The sequence below is a fragment of the Chaetodon trifascialis genome, chromosome 12 (assembly GCF_039877785.1).
Source record: "Chaetodon trifascialis isolate fChaTrf1 chromosome 12, fChaTrf1.hap1, whole genome shotgun sequence".
Classification (NCBI taxonomy): domain Eukaryota; kingdom Metazoa; phylum Chordata; class Actinopteri; order Chaetodontiformes; family Chaetodontidae; genus Chaetodon; species Chaetodon trifascialis.
In genome coordinates, this window is record NC_092067.1 from 10,807,932 (window position 1) to 10,830,235 (window position 22,304).

General features: G+C 42.1%; 1 protein-coding gene across 1 annotated transcript in view; it reads left to right on the forward strand.

The window, feature by feature from the left end:
* Nucleotides 1-22,304, forward strand: part of mgat4a (alpha-1,3-mannosyl-glycoprotein 4-beta-N-acetylglucosaminyltransferase A) — a 29,567-nt gene that overhangs the window by 722 nt on the left and 6,541 nt on the right. The window contains exons 2-7 of the mRNA XM_070976606.1: nt 12,931-13,098; nt 13,664-13,804; nt 20,062-20,195; nt 20,290-20,336; nt 20,482-20,595; nt 21,983-22,058. Coding sequence (XP_070832707.1) covers nt 12,931-13,098; nt 13,664-13,804; nt 20,062-20,195; nt 20,290-20,336; nt 20,482-20,595; nt 21,983-22,058 — 680 coding nt within the window. The remainder of the gene's footprint in view (nt 1-12,930; nt 13,099-13,663; nt 13,805-20,061; nt 20,196-20,289; nt 20,337-20,481; nt 20,596-21,982; nt 22,059-22,304) is intronic.

The following is a 22,304-nucleotide window of genomic DNA, read 5'->3' on the forward strand; positions in this document are numbered from 1 at the left end:
TATCCAGTCACGTTACATTGATAATAACAGGCAGGGTGTCAGTCCACACGTTCTCTGGGGGCCGTGTGCATTAGTACAAGGTATACCAGGTGTCGTAATTGGCATTTCTAGAGTCGCTCGTGTGCATTGCTGTCTAGTATGACTATCTCCAGTGATGTATGCGTTTTCGCACGTTGACAGCACGGCTGATCTGTGCCCAGTCTTTACCCCCCCTCGCAGCTCCTCTTCACACTGCCCTGCTTCCCAATCAGTTTGGGAAAATTAAGCATGTGCCCGTCAGTTTAAAGCACCAGGCAGCACAGTTTGCAACACTTCTTGATTATGACACCATTCAATGCCGTTTTCCGTCCTGTGGACACAGTAAGGTCTTTCATATGAACGCTGACCACATTTTTAACATGTCCTGTCAAACATCTGGGCTCAGGCTTATTAAACAAGTGAGGCTGTGTTTCACTAGCATGCAAGGCCGAGTGCTTACTTGCCAGGGTTAAACCAATCCATGTGGGGAGGGTTATGGGCCTTAGTGACTTATTATCAGCAGAGTGTAAATAATTGCAGCCTTTAGATAAATTCCAAGCCATGGGTTCAGGTTATGATTACTACGGAGCTTATCAGCTTGATGAAATATTTTCCTTTAAATGAAGCCCAGTGAGTGCTACTACTGGAGCAGGTAGAGACTGGTCCCATGGCATGATGAAAGTGTGAGTGTGATAATAAGCAAAGGTAAAGTGATGGTGACCTCTGCTCTGTCTGCTGGACCTGTTGATATAATTCAGTAAGTCTGTAGTCAGAACAGGGATATTCAGTGTGAACCCTTGTATTCAATTTCACATAATTATCACAAAACATGATACAATTGGCCAGTAGTTTCAAAGAAAAATTAAGTTTAGACAACCAGTGTTTCTGGTGCTGAATAGTGAGGGTAGCAACATCTTGTCTACTAATTGCACGTATCCTTAGTTTTGACCACCTCAGCCTGGTAGTACTGCAGCACCTCTCTCCTTCATTGCAGCTTAGTTCTACAGCAGAAGCATTTGGCATCATATGTGTGTCAGATACATATTTAATCAACTTATAGGTACACATAAGTACCTGATCAAATAACAGTAAATGACTTGGATCAGGATGGGGGCAAAAAACACCTGATCCCTAAATAGAACATCTTCAGTGTTGTAATGTGTTTTCACTTAAAAAAGGTGTTTTTCAATTTGACACACATGAAAGAAATTTTCCACAGACACACTAAGATGTCATGGATGACAACACAACTCACAGCACAACAGAAGTTTCCTTGGAATCCTAAAAATAGTATTAGACGTTGTAACCAAACAGAAACTGAAACTGAAATCAGCGTTGTTCGTTACATTTCAGACACCAATATGGTTGACGCATTGGTCAGTTTAGTGAGGTAGTGGTGGACTTGCATTGTTTTTTGTATTTCCTTGTTTTTTTCTGTATATGCAACAGGTTTGTTTGTGCTACGAATGTGTTGACAAATGGGAAAACATACCTCTTCATTTAACTGCATTTTGATTATTTGCAGCATTTCTTTCCGACATGCTGCATATGTGCTGTCAAAAGTGTTTTCTTTATTTTGTTATTTTGTGACTGTTCGCTTTGGTTCTGCTAAGCTGCAGTGAATTAGGAACCATACAGTAATATTGAAAACAGCAAACCAATTTGTTTAATCGGTTCATATCAGTTTGGACTACAAAATGTGTCAAATGTTCATGTTCTGAGGGTAAACAAGAGTGCGAGCAGTAATGAAGATCCCTTTTTGGCCTTGCAGTGAAAGCTGGAGTATTGATTTACACCATAAACTCTGGGCAGCATGAGCTTATGTGAAGGCGACTGCCACAAATAGCTCTCAGCATTTGCTGAAAAGTTGTAATCTTTGTGCACAATGCTGGCCTGTTTTCTCTATTTTTGTGACTGAGATCAAATGTAACTGTTCAGTATCTGAGCAGGGGGAGGGGGAAAAAAATCAAAGGTTTGAAGTAACATTTAGACACTAAACACATCTTTCAAAGGTCTCAAATGAAAGTCGGCATACTCACATGCACACTTGCATACTTGCAGAAAATGATCTTGTCACTTGAAGATGCCTGAAGCTGAATATACTAAATATATCATTTCAGTATGTCGGCCCCAGGATGCATACAGCTGATTAGTGTATTGCCTTCAAATTATAGGCTTTACCTGCATCAACAACATCAAGAGCTTTATTCCTGTGCTTTACCTCATATTGCACTGCCTCCTTCCTCCTGTGTTTGTGCTGTCTCTTGTCTTAACATGAAATGTTTTAATACAGCTTTTCTGTCTTTTTTCTTTTTTAACATACAAGCCTCTTGGATGTCCCATATCATCTCTCCCCTTGGTTATCGATGGTTTCTTCTCTTGATGCTGCCCAGCGTGGGTGTTTAGAGTGTTCTTGGCTTCAGGCATTGAGTCATTCTGAAAATGGCTCATGACTGTGCTGCATATTCAGTTATTGTAGTCAGTAAGACAGTGTTTTTTGTCTGTGTGTGTGTGTGTGTGGGGGGGGGGGTTGGGTGGAGAGGTAATGTTAGGCAAAGTTTTCATTTTATTTCTTTTTTCTTTTTTTCCCTAACCCATTGCTTCCGACAGCCTGTCTTGTTCCTGGTCACTTGACTGCTGTGTATTAGAGCTGTGCTAGTCAGCTGTCCAAACACTCCATGTTGAATGACTCTCCAGAATGTGTACTTCTCTGTCGGAGTCTGCCCCATCCCCTTGTGAGAGACTGTGCTCTTGGTATCTCTGTTGTTATATCTTAGAAAGACCTTAGCAATATTGACTAGGTGGTTAAATATAAATAATATCGTTGGGGTTTGACACAGGGGTTGGACAAAAAGTGAATGTAACATATAGTGTGATATTTCCTTTTGAGCATGTTATTGGTACACTGGCAACAAGTATCAGTGTTTTAAATGAATTACCGCTCTAAATGCATTTCCTCAATGAGAATGTTGCCATTTATTTCTAGCAGAGGTTTGTCCCTTGACGACTTCTCATGTTTGTGTTTACCACACTGATAATAGTGGAGTGTGCTTGTGGAGCACAACTGGCCTTTCGCTAAACTCCTCTTCAGAACAGCAACTGTTCAGTCCTAGCTTAGTGACAAGTAACAAGGCACCGGCAGGCCTGTTAAACTATGCATTTCTCTAAGAAGAGCCTGCACTTGTCATACAGTCAGTTAAAACTGATGAGTGGACAGCAGGGAAAATATCTCTAGCCTCACAGCTAGAAGGTCCCGGTTCGAATCCCGCTGTGGGCGCTGGTGGCGTGTCCTCCACCATGCCTTCAGTGCCTGCTGCTCGAGGAAAGGGGCCTTTCTGTGTGGAGTTTGCATGTTCTCCCCGTGCTCACCTGGGGTATCCTCCATTAAAAAAATACCCCCACTAAAAACATGCAAGAAGATCACCACCTGACCAATGGTGACAACGAAGGAACTGGTCCCCTGGCGCCGGTTGGCTGGCAGCCCACCGCTCCTGGTCTGCCGCGGAGGAAGGACGACCAGGACGGGTTAAAAGTGGAGAAAGAATTTCACAAAATGCATGGCGTGTGCAGTTTCCCCCCCTAACTCTGCATGTTGTGTATGTAATTGTGACTAATAAAGGATTTCTTCTTCTTCTATATCACCTTTCACAGTGATAGGACCAACAAAGTTGATAAAGACTACACAATCGACAGTAACGGCCTCCTAACAATGAGGGTGCATTAGCCACTTTGTCACCTTATGTGACTAAAGTAACGCTATGCGACCAGCACCACATTATGCCACCACAAGTTTTTAAAAACAATTGTCCAAGTTTAAATCTATTTTCTCTTTCCTTCAGGCATAGTTAGAGTTGCGTGCTTAGTTTTTTTTATTCAAGAAGTCTAATTGAGATCAAGATCTCTCTTTTAGATGAGACTTTTATAACACAACAGTATCACAAGAAGACAAGTCGGTCACACAAAGTAGTAATCACAACACACAGTAAAATATCAGATTTCAAAGTAAAACTTTGAAATCCCACAGAGGAATGAGAGACTCAGACAGTTTGTTTTGCAGTTCATTACACCAGTAAGGTGCCTTCCACAGTTCAGAACTGGTATGAAGAACTTTGAAAGCAAACCTGGACTGATATCTGGTGTCGTGATCGTTGTTTCACTTGACGTCACTTGAAGAAGCAAGTGTCTTACCAACTTGTATCACAATGGAATGAAAACACAGGCATGCTGATGCCTTCTGGATGTAGGTGGTGACCATCTAACCTTAAATCGGATGCATCCAGTGGTCTCTGAGTAGCATCAGCATACAGGATGTATCCATGATGTAGTGACAATAGTATAGTGAAGTATATAATATTTTTCCATCTATTAAAGGAGAAACAAGCTCTGTTCTGGTATTAGGAGTTTATTAGTCCAGTTTGAATTTTTAATTTTAGTTAAGTTATAGAAAGGATGTGTTGCAGATTTTTTCCCTGTGATATACTTGTTTGTATTTGGATATTTGCTATAGTTGTGAGTACTCTATTAATACTTGCTCTGTGATTTCCAGCCCTTGTTTGAGACAACTCTGAGGTGTTTATGTCTTCAGCACATCTGCAGAGACTATTACCAAGCACATAACACTCTTCCTTTCTGTAAATGTAACTTCCTGCTTGCCTTCCTTAAACCCATGTGCTTCCCTTCCTGTGTGTTTAAAGGCATGGTTTTCTTCAATCATCACATCAAACACAATGGGCCAGAAATAACACAAGTGATTGCCGTGACGGAGGTAAATGAGCTGACAGATTCGGAGGGTGGTAGGCCAGATACATGGTTTAGTAGTTTGAATGGGAGAGGATATGCTTGAACATTGTTTTTTCTCATTTGTAGTGACTGGTTATACGTGTGTGTGTGTGTGTGTGTGTGTGTGTGTGTGTGTGTGCGTGTGCGTGTGCGTGTGCGCGTGCGCGTGCGCGTGTGTACATTTAGTTTGTGTGCAGTGCACTGTGGGGTAGGGCAGTCTGCCAGAGAAGTCCTAAGTGGCCTGAAAGGAGGAAGAGAGTAGAAAGGCCAGGTCTTAAAAGACAGGATGAGAAGAGCCTGAGGTGGGCTGTATGATGGAGAGAATAGATGAGAGTGCTGACATGGCAGTGAGACAGTGGGATTAGTTCTTTTTTCTTTGTTTTGTACCCACACAGGCATACCCACAGTCTGTCTAAACAGGAACAGGCGTCATCATCTGTTGGTGAATTAACAATCGCTGTTTCCCTCCTCGTGCTTCTGCTCACTTCCTGTGTCCCACACTGTTATTCATTCATTCATGCATGTTCTTTCTGGACAGAATTCCCAGACAGCACACAAGTTCTCCTCAGTGTTCGGGAGGAGACACAGTGATTGTTGAGCTATTAACAGGTCTCTTTTGATTAATGTCTGGCATATGCTTTCTATATACAATGAGCTGTCTGTACACATTAGCTTGTCTGTGCACATGTGGTTGTGCATATCTACAAACATTTCAAGAGCTGTGCTCAATGCGATCCAGATCCAGAAATGTGGAGTTTACATGTTAAGGGTCAGATATACCTCACAAGAATTCATGCAGTCTGGGCTGCATACAAGGGCGGCACAGTGATGCAGCAGGTAGTGCAAGTGCCTCACAGCAAGAAGGTCGCCGGTTCGATCCCTGGGTCGGGCAGGGCCTTTCTGTGTGAAGTTTGCATGTTCTTCCCGTGCATGCGTGGGTTCTCTCCGGGCACTCCGGCTTCCTCCCACAGACCAAAAACATGCTCATTAGGTTAACTGGTGACTCTAAATTGTCCTTAGGTGTGAGTGTGAGCGTGAATGGTTGGCTGTCTCTATATGCTGCCCTGCAATCGACTGGTGACCGGTTCAGGGTGTACCCTGCCTCTCGCCTGTTGACAGCTGGGATAGACTCCAGCCCCCCAGCAACCCCGAAAAGGGATAGTCAGTATAGAAAATGGATGGATAGATGGGCTGCATACAGACGTTCCACGCAGACCCTCACTGATATGGGGAGATGAAGGAATTTTCATTAAGCAAAACCTGGTGACCAATGTGGAAAGTGTGTTTTAATTCAAAGGCAGGTTCCTCCTAGTTTCTTACAGATGCTACTGAACCACAGTCCTAACCATGTCTATGGACCCACTTTACACCTTGCACTAAAATGCGTTTTGGGTGATTGGATTGCAGTTGAATAGTGCTTGACTGCATGAATGTACAAGTGTAACTGCACCCAAGATGCATTGAGGATGGATTGCCATCCAATCGGCTAAACCACCTCCGAAGGTGCTCAGGGATGTAGTCTGAGCGCATTGAATAAAAGTATAAATGCAATCGTGTTTTCAATCCACATCCAACAACTACTTGGGAGGAAATAACACCAACGTAATACCCTTTGTATCCCTCTGTAAATAAAATCAAAAGTTTGACAATGCACATGTAGGTTTCACACCCAGTCTAGTCTGTGATGGTCCCTGTCACTATCCTCTCCCACCAGTCTTCAGTGCCGCCTTCAAATCGTCCTCTGGACAATGCTGGCACTGACCACAGCTGACATAAAAGCAGCTGCATAAAACAGCTTTCTCCTCTGCTTTCGTCTTTGGCATTCCAGTTGTGAAAGACAGCTTCTTCCCACACTTTGAAAAGCTATCAAAAGTCTGTACAATAGCTTAGCTTCATCTTTTTTATTCTTTTTCAATTTTTTGAACTCAAATGAGAGGGGGGTGTAAGAAGGAAGAAGAACAAGAAGCTGGACAAAATGATTGGAGCTCATTGTGGATACTGGAGACGTATATTACATGTTACTGACATACCAGGTGGAAATATAATCAAGTTAAATCATATGTAGATATGGTCTGGATATGAAAGGTGTAAATGGGGTGGATGTAACTGACTGTCAATATGTATATTACAATACATATTTGTTTGAAAATGAACCTGCTGAAACTGAAACCAGATTGTCCACTTCAAGGGCCAGCTTACCAATAATAAGGTGGAAGGCAGAAAATGTTTGATATTTTTGCATAAAAATGTTGAGCTTATCAGAGGTATTATTAAAATAGTTGCTGATTACTTTCTGTCAATCAAGCAGTCATTGAATCCACTAATCATTTGAGCTCTAAAATGTGTTTTTGTAGTTGAAGTTTGGAGCAGATTTTGGAAAAATAAAAACAACACTGGGGAAGAATTTAATTGGATTTCGTAGGCCCTGGATATGATTAAACAAGTAATTGGTGACATCCCTAAAGTAGCGTTTTTCCATAGCCCTGGCTTATCAGAGCCTTACAGGACCCAAGTGGTGCTAGAGAAGTGGAAGTAAGCAGAGCAGGACCACAGTCTGAGCTCAGCACTGCCAGACAGCATGCTCTGCCACAGAGAAACAGCAGGCTGCAGGAGCTTATCATTACTTGCAGCACAGTAGAGGAAGAAGTGGGTGGAGGTCAGTAGAAACAATGAGCCCATGGTGAGGAAGCAAAATTAGGAATCTGTGTTGGAAAGTTGCCAAGGGGGCAAATGTGAGTCTTGCCTCTTCTGATGCTACTTTTCTTCTTGACCCCACAACCCTTTCACTTCGCTCTAAACGTGAAGTGAAAGGGTTGTGGAGTGTTGCAAAGAAAAATAGAATGGGATAAAGGTGTGCATTTTGTCTTTCTGCAAACTACATGGAACTGTTGAGAGAGTATCACTCGCCTACTCATTCATTGATTTGCACTTCTCCTCAGGGAAATACCACCAAAAATCAATACTACTACTTTGTGCGTGTGCAGTATTAATTTGTGTGTTGGTGTGATTGTTTTTTTTTCTGTGTGAAGATAATTATTGCATTAGACCAAAAAATGTAAATTGTATTAACTAGTATCACTTAAAAGTAATCTTTCAAAACATATTGGTGAGGTTTGACTTCCATGTCATGTTTCTCTTTAGAACCTAATAGTGTTCAATACAGTCAAAGAACACTTTTTTGAGCATTGCTCATTGGCTAGCACATGCGGCATGCATGATTCTCCTGTTCATTTGTTTAGACATTATTTACGACTGATTGGATGTTGTGTATTTTAAGTTGAAAGTGCCGGAATAGTGAAACTTAGCTCCAACTGGGACATTTGCATATTATGTACTGCAACTCTCTCACTCATGCAAACATAAACGGCACAAGTCCCTCATCAGCACTCTTGAACCCGCAGTCAGCAGCATGCATCAGCAAGGGAGAGCGAGGTCAAGGACAAGATCACTGTGAGGGCTTTTGATGAGCTAATGGATTGACTGCTAAAACTCTTAACACTCTGGTGAGCTCAGGGTTGGATTTCTGTGAAGTATTTCTCATCACTAAGATCATCCCTGTCCTCTCACAAACTGTGAAGTTCAGAAGACGCCGGCAGTTTCAAGATCTATATAGCCAAGCTCATACTGTGTGTCTGTACGCTCCCTCTCCAACATCCAGTCTTCAGAGACTTAAATGCTATTATTGCAGTCAAAGTGAGTAAGCACAGTGTCACAAGTACAACAACAAGTATGTTGTGACTGAATGAATTAGTGCCTTTAAAACATTGTTTACAAAGAAGAGCTTCAAGTTTTCAAATGAGAGATGAGACACACTACATGTTTAATGGAACTCTGATGTGGTTACCATATGTTTATTATACAACCTATAGTCAGCTCCATGTTCCAATTGTGAAACATTTGTTGGTCTTCATGCCTGTGTTCCTCTTTTCCTAGGAGAAACGTTTTTTGTTTTTACAGGAGCTTAAAAAACATCACAAAGGTGGGAAGTTTGCAGTAAAGACATTACCAGATACAAGTGTCTCACAGTGAGTGCTTTAAAGAAGTCTGCAGACACATCTGTTCCAAGTTGAAACATCAGCTTAAAACGGATACATTCATTTCATTCAAGCTCAACTGTATGTCTGGAGGCAGTTAACTGTTTTTTTAGTTACTGAACTCAGCATAAAATGTAGCTGCACAGTTTTGCTGTCATGTTGCAGTACACATGTGGTGCTTCAGCAGAAGTTAGGGTACCCCTTGTCAAAATTTCTGTTTCTGTGAAAAGCTATGCAAGTAAAAGATGACCTGATTAACAAATGGCATAAAGTTAGAAAGTTAAAGATGACACATTTCAAGCACGATTACCTTATTATTTCCACCTTTTGCACTTATAAATAACAAAAATGGAAAAGGGCCTGAAGCAAGAGTTCAGGCCCTTGTGTGGGGGATATTTTGCCATTCGTCCTTGCAAAAGGCTTCCAGTTCTGTGAGATTCTTGGGCTGTCTGGCATTCACTGCTCGTTTGAGGTCTATCCACATATTTGTAATGACGTTTAGGTCAGGGGGCTGTGAGGGCCATGGTAAAACCTTCAGCTTGTGCTTCTTGAGGTAGTCCATTATGGATTTTGAGGTGTTTTTACAGACAATGGGAGGTTTACTTTGAGAATTTACTGGTATTTGATTGAAACCATTCCACCAGTGAAATGTTCCCAGTGCCACTGGCTGCAGCACAAACCCAAAGCATGATCGATCCACCCATGTGTTTAAGCAGTGGGAGGGGTCTTCTTTTCATGATGCTCATTGTGGCCAAAACATCATGTTTTAACTTCAGTGGTCCACAGGATTTGTTTCCAAAATGCATCAGGCTTGTTCAGATGTTTCTTTGCAAACTTGTGATGCTGAATTTTGTGGTGAGGATGCAGAACAGTGCACCATCACTCCACAGATGCTCATTGTTGGGACAAGGTTTGAGGACTTGGAGGGTTTCTGAAGCTCACCTGTCCTTTCCTGGTGATCAAGCCATAGTCTGAACAAGCTGATTAAGCTCAGAGACCTTAGTAAAGGTTATCTGGAGCTCAAATCTCTTGGGGTCCCCAAATGTTTGTGTTGTACTCCTTTCCCTTATTTTCACTCTTAGAAATGCCTTATCTCTATATCTCTTTATGCCTTTTGGAGATCAGCCCATCTTCTACTCATCTATTCACAATAACATAAACATAATGTAACGTAAATGGGAATAAAAAAAACATTTGTCATTATATGATATTACATTAGTCATATATGATATGACCAAGTTCATGTTTATTCATTTGCCTCCTTCTAACTTTTAACTCCCCCCCCCCCATGGCAAATTGAAGGACCACTAATGCGCTCCTTTAATTGATTGGAGCATCCCCATCCAAAACAGAACTTTTGGTAGATGAGAATTAACACATTAACTTGAAATTTGCTGCATGAAGGATTTTATAAGGAATAGCAATGTCTCCTTTTTCGCCAGACGTGTGTGTGTGTGTTTGCACACTTGTCTGTGAGTCACTCTGAGGCCTTGAGTCTGTTTGCTTTAAAGGCTACTTGTTTAACATCCATCCAACTCCCCATTCCTCCCATTCCCATTTCATTAATAAATCAAATAAACTGAACAAATGAATCAAGATGACACATCAAGGCAAAACATCACTGGAGAGGAGCACAATGGGTGTATGAAAAACCAGGAGAGAAAGGAGGACAAAGGTGTGTGCCAGGGTGGAAGTGCAGATGCTGTAGAAAGGTAGACAAATTTAGACATTGAACTGTGAAAAACGGTATGAAATTAGGAGGAAGGGATGAGACGATGTTAAGAAAAGAGGTTGGATGGAAGGAAGGAGAGAGGTTGTCAGGCTCAGAGGCAGAGCATAGGCACTTAGCCCTTCCCCCACCACTCATGGTTCTAGAGAGCAGAGAAGAATAATGAGATTGTATGGATGTGCTCCAGGCCTCAGGTAGGGCTAATTGTTTAATGCATTTTGTGTACCCATTCAGCCATCCAGTGCCTGTATACCAGTAGAGCAGGTTCAGCATTCACCCTTTTACTCAGATTTAATGTTGATCTTGACCAATTGATCTGTAGTATATAAAGAGTGACGTTTAACTGAAATGTCAAGGTATTTGTGTGAAGCCTGCCCAACAGCATTGACACACTGCTCAGGTGATTACAGGAGGCACTTCCTTGAAAGAGAATGTGATAGATATTAAGAAATACATACAAAAGCCAACACCACCTAATACATCTGTGTGCAGCCAATATGTAGCTGAACAGAAACCTTATCCATGTCTTGTTTTTCTGTTCCTGTGGTGCTCTGTGTGTCTCTGTTTCTTTGCACAGTGAGATTACAGGTGTGGTTTCGACTGGAGTTGGACAATCAAAGGACTGGTGTGAAGATGAAAGTGTGTTTTAGTTTGAAGTTGCCCTTTTCACGAGGTTTCGGCCAAATGACAGCATCTGTCTGTTTGTCTTAGAGATCAACATTCAGGTGGAACAACAACGTTCTGTGTGGAAAGCAGCCAGGACAGAGTGGATGGACAATAGCTCAGTCAGAGAGAGAGTGATGGAGAGGGGAAGATAAAGGGAGGCTGGGTTTTGTTATGGTGGAGGGCTCACAGAAAGGGCACAATAAATCTACCCGCAGAGGAAGATCAGAGACTGGCCAAACTCACAACCCCATCTAACACACATACACACCTGAGATGGTCTTTGTACTCTCCCTGTAACTTCATGAAATTTGGAACGAAGTCAAGACTTTTCTAAGAACTTCCAGAAGTATTTACTATTATTATGAACTTTAGCTATATAGAACATTTTAGTCAGGTAGAAGACATAAGTATTAACATAGAAAAGGAAGCCAACACGCAGAGAATTTGACACAAAAACTTTGTCACGTCACGTAAAGTAAGACAAGAAGCAAGACTGAGTCGCTGTGCAGCCCACCAACAGACCACAGCTTTTTTCCCTTCTCATAGATTATCATAGTCTCTTCTTTCAAACTTACACACTTGCCACAAAACTGTTTCCTCATAAGAGTTCACCAAGGACACGTCTGTCTCTAAACCTCAGAAGTAATTTCCTGTAAAAACATGCAGCTGATATTGCCAGTAAACTACTGTCCCTGAGTGCGGTATCATTGTCGATAACAGTAACTTACTGCAGTAGTTCAGATATTTGAAAAGCAGGTTCATACCAAGTAAAGCCCAGTACAGCCTTATAGTAAAGATAACAATAATAAATCATTTGTATATGCACATACGCATACAACATAATATATATGTAATTACATACATACATACAGTTCATATTTAGGTATGTATACACTCATTCACATACATATGCTTGATACAGAGACAGAAATTAAAGCACTAAGAGGACAGTATTTACTGGAGAGCCCCCAGCTCCAGAGTGTTTGGAACCATGTGAACGTGACGACTGAAGAAGCACACTCATTGCTAATTGCTCGTTAAAGTGCAGTTAAACGAAAAAAATGTAACCCTAATTAGTGATATTTAGGCCAATGTCCAAGCAACAAGCAGTTACTTTTCGGTGTGGATTCAAGGGGGTGAATGATTAAAAAGGCTTCTTACCATTCTGAAGAGGAGCATGTTTCTAATTCTCAAGAACCCTTATGCTTCCACATGAATGTCTATCATCACCACTATTTTGATGCAAATTGAAATTCTGGGCAGATTTGACCACTTGAATTGGTAGAATTTGTTTTGTTGCCATTCCACGGCATGCTGTTGCTGCTACATTGGTAGTTTTGGTATAACTAATGAAGTCTTCACCAGCCTTAGTTGTACTTGCGATATTCTGGCTTAGGCTATGATAATGAGATATAAGCTGCAATCGACTGCTTGGATGAGGGAGTGAAATATCCTATAATGAATGATAAGATCATATCAGCCAAATATCCAAAGTCCCAGCCACACTGCTAGATTTTTATTACTGTTGAATCTGCCTATTGGTTGCCCAAGTCTGTTGAGATGTTTTTACTTCCCTGGAGCTAACTGTGGTTCTTTTGGGGGGTTTTTTATTGTTGCTTTTTTGATTTCCCCCAATTGGAAGTTACCCTAGTGCGTCTTATCACCTGCTAATGCACCCTGTTTCTTTTATTTTCTTTCTTGTAGAGAAGCTGATAGCATACCAGAGGGAGTTCCATGCCTTGAAAGAGCGCCTTCGAGTGGCAGAGCACAGGACGCTGCAGCGCTCGTCTGAGCTCAACAACATTCTCGAGCAGTTCAGACGTGCCATCGCCGAGACCAACAGCAGCAAAGATGCCCTCACAAACTTCTCCGGTAACTGACACATACAAACACATACGAAGACTCATTAACTCCAACTGAGCTTTTATGCTGTAAATTAAACATGAAATGTTTTCAGTCAGTCATGAAAGGATCAAATGGAGGAAATTTTTAGACATATTTTCAGGTTTGTTTGTTTTTCCCTCCCAGTTTTCCATCACATTTTGGTTAGGTTTTGACAACCAAACTACTTGATTAGTTTCAGGAAATAGTCATCGTTTGGGTTAATGTAGATCCTGCCACAAAATTAAACGCGTGTTCGAAAGGCAGCACCAACACAGCAGTATCATTATGTACACCATGCCGTATGGAGTAAGTGATGAGCACAGACAGGGTCCTGCAGCCAGTGAGTAGTCAGACTCTCAGAAGGAAGTTTTGTACTCTTAAGTCAGTGTTTAGTTAAATATTTAATTCTGTAGTTAAAGCATCAGTGTTCTACCAGAGCACTTTAATGTTAACAGGTGGTGCTTTAAAAGTCAGCATAATTTCATTCCTGTCATCGTTTGATGAAACTGAGAAGAGGACTCCACATAACTCCTGTCTCTGTGCCTGCTTTCAGATGAGACGCAGAAACTACTGAAGGAGCTTGCAAATAGGAAACCTCTCCAGGTGCCAAATATCTACCACCACCTGCCTCACCTTCTCAACAATGAGGGCAGCCTGCACCCTGCCGTGCAGGTTGGCCTCGGCCGCACAGGAGGTGAGCGAATGCAACACAATGCAAATTCAGTACAACAGTCACTTCCGGGATTGCTGAGGTGTTTTTTTAATTGGAATATGGCTGCTCCTCCAACACAAACACCATAAAACCTCCCGACATCCTCATTACACCAGGGAGAAGACAAGTCTCAACAAGTTTTCAGTTGTTGATCAGTTCACAACAAGTGTCCCTGTTGGATTGAGATTTGTAAAAGGATCATTCTGAGGAACATGCAGAGTTGAAGATAATTGTAGTGTATGTACAGTATAATTCCCTTTTTACTTTACACATTATGTATCCTACCTCTTAGATTCATCGAAGAGGGATTTCCTTTCAAATCTCTGTCCCACTTCAAATGCTTTTCTGTTGTCCTTTCTTCTCTCACTCATTGAACCTGAGAGGTATGCTCGAGCATTTTGAATAGTACTTCACAAAGAAAGTTTACATTCGGAACATAAAATTACAAAATCATTAGATGTTGGCTGCAATGAATCCAGCAGTGTAATTTTTCACTTGGTAGTTTTTCTCCAGTGAAGATACGGAAACATGTCCTGTCAAAGCTGCTGTCATTAGCTCACCTTTCATATGGAGTTTCCCTCTCTGTTTCACTCTTCCTATTAACTCCCATTCGCTGCCTATTTTCAGCAATTTTAATTTAAAAAATGTCTTCCTCACGTCTCAAACAATGGCATACAGCATGTCACCTCTGCTATATCAAGTCCTCTAAGAGGATTACGTATCTGGCATGGTGAATGTTATAGGTAGAGTGAATTTGGGGAGCAAGTTAATGGGCTGAACAGCTAAAGTGGTGTTTCCACATTCCTTATGACAATGGCTGAGGGGAAGAACAGAGGCCCTAGACAAATTAGAGGAAAGGAAGGAGGGACCAGTCTGGGATAAATAGGAGCCTCTTGTCCCTGGACCATAGCCTGTTTTGATCAGTGCGTACAAGGTTTTCCCACAGGAAAAAGAAAAAAATTCTTCTCCTATCATTGCCGTCTCTTAGTCATTGCCAGTCTGTCTGTTTTTATGACAGGTGGGAAGGTATCTGATAATGCCAAGTTTGTCGCTGCCTACTGGTTTGTTCTCACCAGCTTCTCACCCTAAAACATCATTTGTGTTCAATGGAATGCTCAAGCAAGCTGGGAGGTGATAGCGGATCTCTGCGTTGGTGGGTCGCAGAGACACAGGACTGCTTCAGGAAAGTTTTTGTCTCTGCGCCACCCATGCATTCCTGTGGAACATACATGACCCAGCAGTGCCTTGAACCTCTCCTTTTTTCTATTGTTCATTATTTTTCTTTGCCCCCCCTTGTTTTCCCCCTTGTTTCTCTGCTGGTCTAAGCATATTTGACATTGGGATATTTATAGCTGTGCAAATGAGGACATCATTCCACTTTAAATTGAACAAGGATTATGGGAAGACACAGTCTAGCGAACCTCTGAGACTGTAATGGTTGGAGTAGGGCCTGACTGAAGCCCCTTTAAGACAGAAACCAACAAATGGGCATTATTGTAAATGCAGCCTGGCTTGCTCCAAACACATGTATGGCCTTTGACAAGCCACCAGCTTGCCAACTTGTGCCTTTTACACACAGTCGGTACCAAGCAACACTAACAGTTATTTACACTGACCAACAATTAAACGTGGCACAAGCTCCAGTTGAAGATGTCGTTCCCCTGCTTTTTTCTCCCAAATTTGGAATTCCTTGTGCTCCAGTCTTTGTTGGTGCTGGCTCTTCTGTTGCCTTGATACAGTCATGTGTCTGCACTAATGCACATGGTGCCAGCTGCTTTATTGCAAAGCCCCACACTGCAAGGGCATAACACATGTTGTGGTGATCTGCGCCTTTAGGCATGTGACACACAAACCCACCAGTGAGCTCAGGGAGCATCTATGCCGGGTTTTCAAATTTAAGTGGTGTGCATGTACTCAACAGTGAAAGAGGCATAGTCCATCCTAAGAGTGATAGTTGGTTAGCTTGCTAACCCCTGGCAACAAGCCAAAAAAATCTTTGTAGTGAACCTGGAGCTGGATTGTCTTCCCACACCATCCTACAGGTTCACACTGTTTCCCCAGATCCCACAGCTCTCCATGCTGATGTCCCGACTCCCACTCACTGCTGCTAATTGGACTGCCGGATTTTTGGAAAATTATCAACTGACAGTAATGTAAACCTCAAACTCGCATGTTTTGTTGCTTCTTTCTTTGCTGGTGAACCAATATTGTATTTCTCGCTATCAGCACAGGGTTCAACATGGCATAGAAACCTTTGATTCAGCTGATTATTCAGTCAGTCTGAATGGCAGAAGTTGGGAACTCAGTACATTAATCAGCACAATCTAATCGGCAAGATCTAATCTGAGGCTAATTGCCTTCAGTGGCAACTCTGTAGCTAACGCATTCTGACATGCTACACTCACTCTCTCATCATCACCTTATACTCCAAGGACCTCTCTTCATCCCACACGGCTGACCTGTGCCAGAACCCTGTATATCAAACCTCACCCTACGCACAGACATTTTTGGTTGCATCCAAACACAAGCCAGGGCTTTCAACCATCACTGAATTTCCATTGAACTAAAACAATGAAGCAACACGCTGCTTTGTTTCAGTGTGAGCTCTGATTGGCTGGCTGCATCACTGCTATGCAACACTGAAGAAAAAAATTGGACATGGTTCTGCCTTCCAGCTGCAAGCAGTAACGCATGTCAGAGCAACTGAGCTTTGCAAGGCAAAACTGCACGTTGTGCATTTCATGTGCAAATGTGTGCACAAAGGCCAATGACCAGACTCGATGCCTACATGTTGTTGACACCGTAATATAATTATCAGATCTTTTGTTCAGACATACACGAGTGACCTCCTTATTCACGCCACACTTTACAGGCTGTGAAGCTTGCACCGGTGATCCCGTTTTTTTAATGGAGTATTGCGAATTTCACTGTTGAAACCGTGTTGCACACAAACAGTACAAATATAACAAGGAGTGGAATTACTGTTTCAGCAAAGGTCCCCTCTATACATGGATGGTTGAATAATGCAATCCATATAATTGGGAGTAGGATTTATGATGGCTCTGACTGGTTATTGATGCTTTTTTTTTTACTAGGCCCCTTGTGTTACAGATTGAATTTGTTGAACAAACTGCTTGAATAACAAGATGCTGTGAATCTGTGAGTGTCAGAGATGTGACCATTTTTACAAAAACTTTATTCACTTTCACCCAGAGCATTTTTAATAGGTGGTCTACTCAGATTGTGGATTCTAGGTTTTCCACTGGCAAGCTTTGTTTAAAAGCACACACACACACACACACACACACACACACACACACACACACACACACACACACACACACACACACACACACACACACACAAAGTGTCCCTCAAGCTTTGTAAGACCTTGAAACCTGTAGAGTTTTTTTTTAAAAGGTTCAGTTTTTCTCATTGAAATATAGCACCCAAATTACTCCGGATGCCTCTCATCCCCAGCAGCAACACCTCTTTTCCCGAGGGAGGAAGGACTTTGATACAGAAGCAGTTGTGAAAAATTCAAATAACATGAGACCCATTGATGCCAGAATAACCCCAAAGCAACACAGGTGTGATTTTCTTAAATTTCACCAAATAAGATTTCAATTAATCATTTAAAAAGGCTTCTTTTGTAATTAGTTCATGTAATATATAATGCAAACATACTGTATGTTACTGTAAAGATGCAAACAAACAAGGACAACAAATATGCATGAAAACCAGTTTTTATTTATATGTCATTATAGTTTTCATTCTACTTTTTCTATATCCTCTATATATAATTCATGATTTCATAAAATCTAAAGATAGTATAATAAATAAGATCTCTCTAAATATAAGAAATGGTTTTTATTTTTTGGGTTTTCACATTTATTTGTACAGTTATTTTTAATAAGCCTAATCATTATAAGTTACATTTGAAAAAGCACATAATTGACAAACTTAAAACAAGTGGACCGGTCCTCAAGTCAAAGTGTAGTTTGGCCGGACACATACTGTATGCTTGCATGATTATTCCCACCACAAGCAGTGATCCAGTGATGTCACTTCTCTCCTTGATGCTGAATAGAACCCTAAATAATGTGCAGCTATGGTTCCAAATTGGGAAAATAAAAACATTTACATGGTTTGTTTAATCAAACCATAAAGCGTAATTTTTGTGGAATCAGAAACACAGCTCTGTTGATGTGCATGACATGTCAAGTCAGTTCTTTTCACTGATGTGACAGAGGAATGGCCAGAAATGTAGATTGTTTTGCTTTTTTTTCTCCTTTTTTTTCCCCTCATGTAAGGAGATGAAAGGATGGCGGAGTGAAGCGGGCAGGCTGATCAAGGGACATGGGGAGGGACAGTCTTGGAGTCGGTCCTGCTCATGCCGCACTTGCATGCATTATCACTCATTCACTGTCTGCCACCCTCCCTTATTCTGTCACTCTCTGTCTCTTTTCCTCCCTCCCACGTTCTCCTTTCATCCTCGACCTACTTTCTTGGTGGTGGTGGGTGTCGCTATACGACACGGAGCTCAGTGTGAGAAACACAAAGCAAAACTGGGACAGATTCTCCACGCTGCTCAGATCACTCTGGAGGATTGCACCCTTTCTCAAGTCCAGTGTGTTGCTCACGCAGTCTGCACCTCAAGTTTGTTTTGGGCCTCTGTTTTTGTCCCTTGTGCCCCACGTCAGCTCAGTTAGCGTGCTTCCCCTTTCAAAATGTACCGACACACACACGCACGCTGAAGCACTGGTCCATCTTCTTCACAATCATTACCGTCCCTATAGGGCAAGTTGTTTGTAACTTCCATCTATACAACACTTAACCTTGTTTCCTTCCTCTCTGGCCAAGCATTTTACATTTTATGCAAAGCACTGTAGAGAACTGCCTTCTATAAATTGTGACCATAGGATTGAAGTACTGTCTATACAGAGGAAGAGAAGCCTAAACATGGAAAAGAGAGCACACAGGCTAATGGGCAATTTCATGCTGACTGTCCTGACTTCTTTTCCTTATTGTGAGGAAAACACTGATCCAGTGTCAGATTTCCAGCCTGACGACTTGTTCGTCCTCACATTTGCTGCCACGCCAGTGTGTGCTTGCTGTACTCTCCCTGCTCTGTCATTCCCTCACTCTGTCTTTCCCGGGTGAACATGATCCTTGTTTCCTAGTGAGTGAAATGAACTGCTTTAATGTCTGTAAGAGTCTGTTTTTGTTTTTTCCCCTCTGGTATACTTTTCAGGGAATCTCTCCATACTAAAGAAGAGGCCGACTGTTTAGCAGCAACCGCTCAAGGCCTCATACAATAGGAGCAATAAGGAGATGACTGTAGCCTCTCTTTTCCTGTTTCCCTGTCTTACTGTTGTCTCACTTCATCAGCCTGTCCTCAGCAAAATACTTCTCATGGCCTTTCTTAGCTCAGAGGTGATTATTAGCTTCATATTTGCAATTGGTGGGTTTTGCTGACATGACTAAGCACTTTGTTGACTGGCAAAATTAATTGTTGACAATCTAGAGTGTTGATTAATTGTTCGGTAATGTAAAAAATATCAGCCTTTCCAGCTTCTCACAATATAAGATTTGCTGTTTTCCTCTGTTTTTCTCTTGTTGTTAGGCTATACTTTTGGTTTTGGTGACTTTTTGAAGTTTTTATAGATTAATTTTTTTATCGATTTATTGAAAAAAAAAAATCAGTAAGTGACCAGACCCTCTCTAAAGCTGTGAGTTCTGCTTTCTATTTTTTTCTTTTCCTCCTTGCTGTTGGCTTTGGTTGCTTTAGGTGGTAGGAAAATCTCATAAATGAACTTTGCAGCACTTTGCAGATCTCAGGATAATGAATGCTGTTGAACAAATGGCAGCTAAAAGAAACATTTGTCACCTCTGTCCAAAGTCCAAATTTAGCCGCCTGATGTGGAATCAGTGACTCTCAAATGGAGTATATTTCAGACTTAATCACTTTACCCACATTGTGTATATTGTTGTTAAAAGACACGTTTCTCTAACAACATGCAGCAGGGTTGTGCAGATGCACTCCACTCCACCTCCATCAGTCATCCCTCCCACTGCCATCTGTCAGTTTGGCCATGAATTTCTGTTCTCGCAGATATAGGCCGATGTAATCAGTCCTTGTCTAATAGCAAACATTATTTGGTTTGGATCAACTTTATTAAACGGCCACCCCTGCAGCCTTCGACACTTCTCGCCCTCACACTCTGTCTTCTTCACAGTTACCATGGTGATGGGGATCCCTACAGTGAAGCGGAAGGTGAAGTCTTATCTGTCAGAGACACTGCGTTCACTAATAGACAAGCTGTCACCAGAGGAGAAACTTGACTGTGTTATTATAGTCTTTGTTGGGGAGGTGAGATCTGGTATTCATACAGAATGACTCATAGCACGATGAATTCAGAAAGGTCTGCCTGTGTCTCATGTGTCCAACCGTTTGACCTCCGCAGACTGATGTGGACTACGTTCACAGCGTGGTTGCTGGCCTGGAGAAAGAGTAAGTACATTTCCTGATAACTGCTAAAAATGTGGAGATAGTGTGAAGGAGTCAAAACACAGTTATCCAGAGAAGTATGTGTGCAGGCGCGCTCGTGCGTCTGTGTCAGACCTGTTGATGTCACCAATAACCTCCTTTTGTACAGGTTTTCTACAGAGCTGAGTTCAGGCTTGCTGGAGGTGATCTCCCCACCAGCTGCTTATTATCCTGACCTCACCAACCTCAAAGAGACTTTTGGAGACTCCAAAGAGAGAGTCAGGTAAGCAATTCACCTACTGTGGCCTTGACACCTGTGTTGTCTGTGAGTTTGGTGCTCTGACATTTAATTGGGACAAAATGCAATAGAAATCATTATGGAAATCATGGAGAAGCCAGCCCTGAGAGAAGTGAAATGCAGGAGAACTGTGATGAGGAAGGATGAGTGGGGGGTGGGGGGTGAGGGGAGCGAGAGCTTTTAGGTAGGCTGCCTAGGTACTTAGTATTCCACAGGCATTTCTCAAAGTCAGATCAAGGTCATTGGCAGCAGCACCCTCTATCTCTTTTCCTTCTGTTGTGCTCCCTCTTATTATCCTCTGTGCTTATCTTCTCTTTATAGCCATCTAACAACTGGCTTCATTAGAAATCTGTTTATGGTGCAGTTTGTGCCGACTACTTACAGTATGTACTCAGATAGTAGCCTTTAGGCCCTGAGGACTGCATGTTATGTTGGTATGTGGGTATTTGTGAGCACAGATGCTTCTGATGGCAATCTGGGCAGTTAGTATCTTGCTCTACATGGTCCATGGCACAAATTTGTTTGACATGTGTGGGCGGCATGGTGGAACAGCAGGTAGTGTGCGTTGGTCCCCGGGTCGGGCAGGGCCTTTCTGTGAAGTTTGCGTGGGTTCTCTCCGGGCACTCCGGCTTCCTCCCACAGACCAAAAATGCTCATTAGATTAATTGGTGACTCTAAAATGGTCCTTAGGTGTGAGTGTGAGTGTGAATGGTTGTCAGTTTCTATATGTTGCCCTGCAATCGACTGGTGACAGGTTCAGGGTGTACCTTGCCTCTTGCCCATTGACAAGAGAGCCCCCCCCCCAATGGATGGATGGATGGATGTATGTGTTTCATGTGTGTGTATGCATCGAAGTGAATGGTATAGAAAAGGTTTTATTACATTTCACCACTGCTGAAGCAACTCAAAGCAAACTCAACCACCTGGCTGAGTTTAAGTGCACGTGCATCCATTTCCCACATTTGTGGTGTGTGTTCACCTGTGTGTTGTTGTTTCTGTTTATGTCTGTGGGTATGCGTGTGTGTATCTGTGTGCCAGCTCTCACAGCTGCCCCGTGGAAAGCATCATGAACACCTGCAGCCCTCTGTGAACGGCCATGAGTCTGACTTGAACAAGGGCAGATCATTCAGATCAAACAAGTCGTGTGACAGCACTGGTCATAAATTATTCAAATACAGTCTGCTGCTGTAGCATTCAGTGTACCTGGCGAGCACCTGATTTGCATAGTTTGGCTTTTTGCATGGGAGGCAGTGTGCCTTTCACAGGCAAAATATCCCTGAGTCTACCTTAAAATACAGTAAGATGGATTCACTTTTCATGTGTGTGTATTTTTTCTTATGTGTTCTCTAATGATGGTTTCTGCTTTGTTTAGATGGCGGACCAAGCAGAATCTGGACTATTCCTTCCTCATGATGTATGCTGTGAGCAAAGGGGTTTATTATGTCCAGGTATGTCCTTGGGAAAAAGAAAAGTTCACATAGCAACTTGTTGGAGAGCATTTTAAGACGGGCTTTTTCCTCTGTAATGCTGGTTTGCTTTTAGAGTTTTTCATACTAAATTAAAGCAAATGCATGCTGTTGCAGTCATTCATCAGAGTCAGTGTTTTTTTTTTCCAGACTGGAGCCAGTTTCACTTATTCTGAGCCTAATCCTCTTAGACTTGTTCAGCTCTTATCTGTCTTCTTGGCTAAACTA